At 48.3% G+C, this 9,127-nt stretch overlaps 1 protein-coding gene across 4 annotated transcripts in view; it reads left to right on the forward strand.

The window, feature by feature from the left end:
• The window catches only part of KANK4 (KN motif and ankyrin repeat domains 4), a 71,554-nt gene extending 65,561 nt beyond the window's left edge, over positions 1–5,993 (forward strand). For 3 of the 4 annotated variants that reach the window (XM_079776804.1, XM_079776805.1, XM_079776806.1), the window contains exon 10: positions 1,823–5,992. In XM_079776804.1, coding sequence (XP_079632930.1) covers positions 1,823–1,927 — 105 coding nt within the window. In that variant the 3' untranslated portion in view covers positions 1,928–5,992. Of the gene's footprint in view, positions 1–1,822 lie in introns of all 4 variants that reach the window. The other variant, XM_079776803.1, reaches the window with a different exon arrangement.
• The last annotated feature ends 3,134 nt before the right edge of the window (positions 5,994–9,127 follow it).

Genomic DNA, 9,127 nt, shown 5'->3' on the forward strand with positions numbered 1-9,127 from the left:
GGATAGTCAGGGATTAATTGAGCATCTCCTGGACACCTCTGGAGATCCGTCAGACACAGAGGTCAGGCTGCGGCTGCTTTCAGGAGGTGGGGGAACAGTCACGGCGGGAAGGCTCTGTTGTACTTCAAACAATTCCAGTGACTATTAGGAGCATGGACTTCAAACACTCTTGGGTTTGAACCTGGGTTCAGTGACTGTGCTTATGGGCCATTCAGCTAATCACTCAGGGCCTCTGTATGCTCGCCTGTAAATGGGGATGATAATAAATGCTACCTAAATACGGTAATGTTGTAAAACCTGTGTCCCGCATCTAGGAGGTACTCAGTTGATGCTGCATTTTTATGAACAGGTGAGCAGTGAGAGCTGAAATGAAACAGCTACTAACCACATCATGGAGCCGGGGCCTCGGCATTCCCAGGCAGAGTCCGGAGGGAATAGGGAGCATGAAGGTCTGGAGTTAGGCGGGGAGCCCATCAGAGGGAGAACGGCCCCCAAAGGCAGAAGCCAAGTGGTCAACACAGTTGGCTTAGTCCAGTGGTTCTCACTCCGGAGCGATTTTGCCCTCCAGGGAGATTTGGCAATGTCATTTTAAAAAATATATATTTTATTGATTTTTTACAGAGAGGGAGAAGGATAGAGAGTTAGAAACATCGATGGGAGAGAAACATCGATCAGCTGCCTCCTGCACACCTCCTACTGGGGATGTGCCCGCAACCAAGGTACATGCCCTTGACCGGAATCGAACCTGGGACCTTTCAGTCTGCAGGCCGACACTCTACCACTGAGCCAAACCGGTTAGGCGGCAATGTCATTTTTACTTGTCACAAGGGAGGGTTCTTGACATCTCAGGTTATAGGAACAACGAAAAATTACAAATTATCTGGCAAATGAGTTATCAACATAGTGGTTTTCAGACACATCTAGGTTTTAGAATTCTGGAGACATGATTGAGCCCACTCGTAAGACGGTGGCTGCCCTCGCAGATGGTGTCCTCTGGGTCACGGTGGCCTTTCCCCTCGCCTCCCCTCGTCTCGCTCGCGGGTGCGGCCTGCGAGAGCCCCGCTGCATGCCGCTTTAGACAGCAGCCCCGGCAACGCCCTGCATCGCTGCAACAGCCCCAGGGTATCATGTATCAGGAGGTAAAATGTACATTTCCTTCCACGGACATGCCCACTTCTAAGAGCTGGTCCTTAGAAAATAATTAGAAATGAGAAAATGCTTTCAGCACTAAGTTTATGATGATGAAGACTTGGAAACCACCCAAGTCTCCAACAGAAGAGAAACAATTCAGTCAATTATGGAATGTTATGTAGCCAATAACAAAAATGATGTGTTCTGATGACTATAAGAATGTGGGAAAATCATATAGCATGCCATGGTAAGTTCAAAATACCAGCAGATTTAAAATTAATATACAATGTCATTCCTCTGTTTAAACCAATAACGCATTTGGACAAGAGAAAAGAACAGAGGGAGACAAACCAAAATGCTAATTTCCATTTAGGTCTGTGTAATGGAAAAAAATGGAAGAGTTATTTTCTTTTCTTTCCTCTGTTTTCCATTTTTAAAATAAAGTGTGTTAAAAGCAAGAGACACTTTATTCCCATAGATGTGAATCTCCCAGGCGTGAATGTTGTTTCTGTAGAAGGGGCCCGTTTCTCATGCTTCTCGTGCCATTTGAATCTCCTCCCCGCCTAGGCCTCTGGATGCTTGGAATAGACTCTATGCCCTATGCACAGCCCTGCTCCCAACTCGCCCTTGCTTTCTGGGGCGGGAGGCAGGCAGGATAAAATGTGTTTCTCCTTCTCTTTCTCCGCTGCAGGCTGGCCGAACAGCTTTGTCTATCGCGCTGAAACCGCCCGCCCATGTGGAAATCGCTGAGCTTCTGCAGGCCCACGCAGAGCAGGGCAGGTCCCTGAGGCCCTAGGGGCTGTGGAGGGACTGGCAGCCGGGAACAAAAGGCTCCTTCTCTGGACTCCTCCCTCGCCCTTGGAGAGGGCACGGGTCACAGCCAGAGGGCCGCCCCTCAAGAGAAGAAGCTATGTCAGATATGCACATACATTCCTGGGGTATCATTCTGCTCATTAGGATGCTTTGTAGTTTTGCCTTAGGTCAAGCCCCCAACGCAGGCTGCAGAGCTGGGTGAAGGAGCCGGGCGGGCACACTGGTGTCATCTAAAGTCCCTAACTGTCTCAGCCTGGAATTCTTCCTGACTCTACCCTGTGTAGCACCGCGTAGGGAGCTGGCGGGCAGGAGCACATTAGAAACACAATCCTTTTTACATGGATTTTAAAGTGCACCGTCTCTGTGTTTTTTAATCCATCACACATGAAGATGTCCCCTTGAATGTGCATGTCTAGGGAGGATGGGGAGATTTACAGTCATCCCTGCGATCCTTCTCTAGATGACCGAGGAGAATCACCTGGCAGACAGGAGAAAAGGAGCAGACCCTATGTGGGGCCTTTGCTCAGTTGGGGCGGACAGAGAAAGCTTCAATTCAGGCAAGATAGAAAGAAGCACACTGGCGTCAGTGCCAGACAGACAGTCCTGGCCTTCTGTGGCTCCAGTTTGCTCCAAGGATATTGGGATTAATCAGGAAATCCAATCCAGTGAAGCACATCATGTGTATTGAGGCAGAGGCAGGTATGCCAGCTCTTCCGAAAGAAACAAGTGAACCGACTGAGGATCCTCCCGGGGCCAGAGACTACATTTCCTCCATCGCTGTGTCCATGGCCGTGTGGGAATCCCAGCTCCTTTCCCTCATAGCTGTGTCCATGGCTGTGTGGGAATCCCAGCTCCTTTCCCTCATAGCTGTGTCCATGGCCGTGTGGTAAACCCAGCTCCTTTTCTCCATCACTGTATCCGTGGCCGTGTGGGAATCCTAGCTCCTTTCCCTCCATCGCTGTATCCTTGGCCGTGTGGGAATCCCACCTCCTTTCCCTCATAGCTGTGTCCATGGCTGTGTGGGAATCCCAGCTCCTTTCCCTCATAGCTGTGTCCATGGCTGTGTGGGAATCCCAGCTCCTTTCCCTCATAGCTGTGTCCATGGCCGTGTGGTAATCCCAGCTCCTTCCCTCCATCGCTGTATCCGTGGCCGTGTGGTAAACCCAGCTCCTTTTCTCCATCACTGTATCCATGGCCGTGTGGGAATCCTAGTTCCTTTCCCTCCACTGCTGTATCCATGGCCGTGTGGGAATCCCAGCTCCTTTCCTCCATCGCTGTGTCCATGGCCGTGTGGGAATCCCAGCTCCTTTCCTCCATCGCTGTGTCCATGGCCGTGTGGGAATCCCAGCTCCTTTCCCTCATACCCTTCATGAGCAAAGCAAGCGCTCCATGAAGCTCGGAGGTTTCCGAGGTCCCAGACTGCATAACCTTCCATCCTGGGTGACATCTGTCTCCACTGGACAGTTCTTTCTTACACTTCCACAATCCCAGGGCCCACATGCTGTAGCTCACCCAGGGTTATCTACAAATTGGTTTTTTCTTCAAGTCTCTTAGGCACAAAATCACCTTATATGACAAAGAGAGACAGCAGAGTCCGGTGAGCCTCACATTGGAAACACAAACGCCTGTTTGCTTGGTGCCCCTTGTGTGAGTCACCAAACCTCCTTGGGCTCCAGTTTCATTGTCTTTAAAAACAAAAATTATACAACCTACCTCCTGGGGGTGTTGTGCAAGGCACAGCTGATGGAAGTTTGGGAATCCGGTTTTAATCCACAGAGACTGACTACCGAAGTTTTCCACTGGGATTCATAAGAGAGGCTCAAAGTCCCCAAGCAGGACACTGGCATATGGCGGTGTTGCTCAGAGGTAGAGAGAATGGAGCAAATAATAAGCTAACAATGCTTTAAATGGGTTGATTTTGACCCCAAAAGCATATTTTAAGAGCAAACCCCCACATTAATAAATCTACTCCAGTGCTTCTCAAACTGATATGCGTGCAGATCACCCGGAGATCTTGTTAGAATGTCAGAGGGCTGGGAGGGGAGGGGGCTGAGAACCTGCATTTCTAGCCAGTTCCCAGGGGATACCAATGCTGCTGGGCCACACCACACTTGGAGTAGTAGGGCTCTGGCCTTTGACTGTTTCTATATTAAAATGCTGCCCCTCAATCTTTGGGTCTCAAAGTTTCTTTGCATTTCTCTGCTCTTGGTTCTTGGGAATTTACAATGTTTTATTTGCTATTATGGGGGTCAGTGTCCCGTGTTGCCAATTTAGGCTCTATTTCTTTTTTTAAATGTTTGTTTTATATATTTTTTTATTGATTTCAGGGAGAGGGAGAGAGAATTATTGATAGGCTGCCTCCTGCACACCCTCTACTGGAGATAGAGCGTGTAACCTGGGCATATGCCCTGACTGGAACCCTGACCTGGTTCATGGATTGATGCTCAACCACTGAGCCACACCTGCTGGTCTAGGGTCCATTTCTGCATCTCACTTTAGGGTCACATCTCACTAATTTGGTCACATTTTTTTAAAAATATGTCATTTGGGTCCAGCTATTAAAAACAGCTTATTTACTAGGAAGGCAACCTGGTTTTTCATTGAGTCGTTTTCAAAAACACTTTGTCCATCCTTTCTGAGATTTTTAACGCTTTTTTTAAATCTTGAATTTGGAGCGTGAACACATGATCTCACCCCCTACAACCATCCCGTTCCACTGGAATGTCTGCGCCCAGAACATAGTGCGATGAACAGCACAGCCTGTCTCCCTTGGCTCTAGAATTCATTCAACAAATATCTGTTCAAAGCAACCAGGTGCCTGACACTGTTCCCAGCACCGGCTTTTAGAGAGCAGATTGGGCCTCTTCCACGAAAACGGTGTCTGAGGTCATCATGATCCCAAACCCTGGCTATTTAGGACCATAAGCCAAGGCTCCACTGATGAACAGATTTCTCAAGTGCCTGACAGCTCAGCCTCCAAGCAACATAACCAGGCTGACTGGGGACAGGTACTAAGCCCTCCTCACTGCCTTCATGGAGTGTACAATCTGCTTTTGGAAGACAGGACACATGTGCCAATAGTAAGGAATATGATCAGGCAACATAGTTTATTCCACTAATTTTTCTGGTGTGCCGGCCCTAGACTTGCATGAGAGTTATCATAGTGACACCGCTCCGACTGTCACCTCGCCATCTACTTGGGAAAACAGAACGCTGAGAAGGAAGCCCAGGATACTAGAGGGGAGTCAATAACAGGCCCCAGAGCTAATCTGAGGAAGTTAAGGGAGGCTTCCTGGAACTGAAGACAAAGATTAGTGATGTCACCCAGAAAAGGAAGAGTAAGAGGTGAGCTGAGGTTAGAGTGTGCCAGGCAGAGAAACCGGTGCTGCAAAGGATGAACGATGGGAGAGCAGACATTCGGGGGCCTTCATTCAGTTTAATAGGACTGTCATAGAGAGTTTGAGTAAGATGCTGAGATGAAAGGGGAGATTGGGAAGAGGTGAGACTCATAAAACATGGAACCAAATCATAAAGTGCCCTAAAGTTATGATAAAGCTTTGCTCTAAAGGCAATGGAAAGCCCAGTTGGTGTGGCTCAGTGGTTGAGCATCGTCCTATAAACCAGGAGGTCATGGTTCGATTCTAGGTCAGGGCACATACCTGGGTTGTGGGCTTCGATCACCAGTAAGTGAGGTGCAGGAGGCAGCATTGATGTTTCTATCTATCTCCCTCTCCCTTCCTCTCTCTGAAATCAATAAAAATATATTTTAAAAGATAAGATAAAGGCAATGGAAAGCTATTGAAAACCAGATTTATGATGGAGAAATTGACTTACCTAGATCTCATTTAACACAGATTTATCAAATACCCACTCCCTTCTAAATAGTGTGTTTGGGGCTGGGGATATATGATAAGCAAGGTAGACAGGAACTTTAACAGGGAAGGAAGACAAGTCATCACAGAACAACGTGATGCATGTTGTGACTGGCAAGGACAAGGTGCACGGGGATACATAGGAGGGCCCCTCAGCCTGGTCTGAGGGTAGGGAGGGCCCAGGAGGGCTTCCTGAGAATAGTTATGCTATCTGAAGGGTGCATAGGCATTGGCCAGGCAAAGAGGGGCAGAGCAAGAAGCATGCATAAAACCTCTAAACAAGAGGCATTGATTTGGGCATTAAAAGAACTTCAGTGTTCCAGGAAAGAAATAAAAAAAGATAGGAAGGAAGAAAGATTGCAAGATGAGGCCAGGAAGAAAGCTACTGCACCAAGATTGGATTTGAAGGAAATAGGAACACAGGAAGCAACACTCAGATTTGCATTTTAAAAAGAGTACTCCATGGGTGGGGGGAGGGGCGGGAATGAGTGATGCTTATTCAACAAACATTTGTGGACTATCTGCCCTGGGTCCTGGACTCTAGAGTTCATGGTTTGGGTGAAGGAGACAGATGCAGGCTGACAACGACTGTGAACAGGATGAGTAATGGAGGTCTGAAGAGGGCTGTGGCCAGAGGGAGTCAGGGAAACCTCAGAGAGGAGGTGGCACTTGCTCTGTGGTAGAGCAGGCGTCCTCAAACTATGGCCCGCGGGCCACATGCAGGTGTTTTTGCTGTTTTGTTTTTTTACTTCAAAATAAGATATGTGCAGTGTGCATAGGAATTTGTTCATAGTTTTTTTTTAAACTATAGTCCGGCCCTCCAACGGTCTGAGGGACAGTGAACCGGCCCCCTGTTTAAAAAGTTTGAGGACCCCTGAGGTAGAGGAAGGAGTTTGCCAGGGCATTCTAGATAGAACAGCAGGTATAAAGATGTGAAGTGTGAAAGACCATGGCTGTCTGGGCATAGAGAGAATTGCAGAAAGACTCCAGTTTAGGTGGCATGTGGGGAAGTGGCTGAAGAGTAGATTTAAGAGGAAGGTTAGTAGATATACTTGTAGGTTGAGATAGGAATTTGGACTTAATCCTCTAACTTGAGGGGGAATCAGAGACCTCTTTGAGAACCTGAAGCTCTGTTCAGAAAAATGCACATAAATCTGCAAAATCTGCATGTAATTTCAGGAATTCAGGAATCTGCAGTTAAAATCTCACTGCTGTGGTCAGCGGGGAGCCATTGAAGAATTTCTAAACGATGGAGCCAGATCAGATTTGCCCTTTAGAATGTTCACAGAGGGGGGCTGGAGAGAGAGAGACTGGAGGCGAGGGCATCAGTGAGGAGGTTGTCCTCAGACCCTGGGTATAGGACAGTAAGGGCCCAGTCCTCGATGGCACCTGTGGGGAAGAAGGAGAGGGCCTAGGGGGATGTGCTAGGAGGTGATGACACACCGGATGGTGGAGAGGGTCAACATGCCATTGTCCCCAATATCCATTCTTCCCTTTCTCCTTAGAAATAGAATCCCCAAATTTCAGCTGGACACATGGCCACCCAGAATAGAGACTCCATCGCCCAGCTGCCCTTGTAAGCTTCATGTGGCCACATAACCAAGTTCTGGCTGATAAGACGTGAGCGAAGTGATGTAGGCAAAGTCCGACTCCTGTGTGCAAAGGAAAGGCAAGTGCTTCGCCCCTTCCCACTGGCTGGAATGTGGTAACAATCCCGCTTGGTCCATGAGGATGGGCCAACACCCTCGGGATCACACAGCAGAAGGCAGAAAGAGGTAGGCCCCAACACCATAGACCCATCAAATCCGCTCTGGACGGCTTATTCCCATTTTATATGAAATCCTACATAATAAAGAGCTAATATGCTAATTAGACTGGACGGCGGAATGATCTTCTGGAACAACCTTCCAGAATGACCAGTGGGTGGGGGGCGGGGCCTCGGGGCAGCGAGGCATCTGGGCTGCGAGGGCCAAGGCAGCTGGGGCTACAAAGGCCGAGCCCCTTGCACGATTTTGTGCATCGGGCCTCTAGTCAAGAAATAATCTTCTTCTTTTTTTAAAAAAAATATATATTTTATTAATTTTTTTACAGAGAGGAAGAGAGAGGGACAGAGAGTTAGAAACATCGATGAAAGAGAAACATCGATCAGCTGACTCTTGCACACCCTCTACTGGGTATGTGCCCGCAACCAAGGTACATGCCCTTGACCAGAATTGAATCTGGGACCTTTCAGTCCGCAGGCCAACGCTCTATCCACTGAGCCAAACCGGTTTCGGCCAAGAAATAATCTTCTAAGTTATGTAAGCCATTGTACACTTGGACCTCTGTGGCAGTGGGAGTTGGATAAATGCACTCAGCATCCCATGGCAATCTCCAGGATCTCATGCTATGGCTAGTGAGTTTTAGGGCGGAAGAGTTCAGGAAGGCCCATCCTTTTATATCTCCTCATGGTGCCAGCCCCAGTTCAGTGCCCACAGGGGAATCGCCCAGCCCACAGCCCTCAAAGGGTGCAGCCTTGGGCTTTACATCAGCGGCTCTCAACATGTGGGTTGTGACCTACAGGTTGAGAACCGCTAGCAGGGTCGCCTAAGACCGTCGGAAAACACAGATGTTTACATTACGATTCATTAACAGTAGCAAAATTACAGTTATGAAGTAACAACGAAAATAATTTTATGGTTGGGGGTCACCACAACATGAGGAACTGTATTAAAGGGTCACGGCATTAGAAAGGTTGAGAACCACTGGTCTAGAAGATTCCCGAGCACAGGCTCTGCACCACAGGGCATCCAGTCCTTCAGCGAGACAGTGCCCATGAACTGGCCTGGTCTGGAAACGTGGGCATTTTAGACCATTTGAATTAGCTGAAACATTTGAATGAGGAAACATGGCGCGTTTTGGGCAGCAGCAGTGAGTTACGGTTACAGAGTGAGAAGTCATGAGATGGATAAAAGAGGTAAGAGGTGAACACAGCTTGAGAGTATGAGCAAAGAACAGCTATGAAGAGAGAAAGGATGGAGAGAGACGAAAAGCTCAATGAGTAGACTCCTGTGGACTGTCTGCCAGATCTTCCTTTCCCAGGCACTCACCTTCCCAGCCCCCTCCACTATGCACATGACTATAGCAGAAGCTGCCGCATTTCTACAAGAAAACTTGGTCCATGGCCATGGAAGGATAGACACTGGACATTACCTGGGCTTGGGCCATCAGACCCTCCCCCAGGAATTTTGGAGCTGGGATGTAGGAGAGAGATTCACATCCCATTAGCCAGAACTTCCGAGTGTCTGGATTATAACATGTAGATCTCAGAA

This window comes from Cnephaeus nilssonii (assembly GCF_951640355.1).
Source record: "Cnephaeus nilssonii genome assembly, chromosome: 7".
Lineage (NCBI taxonomy): Eukaryota > Metazoa > Chordata > Mammalia > Chiroptera > Vespertilionidae > Cnephaeus > Cnephaeus nilssonii.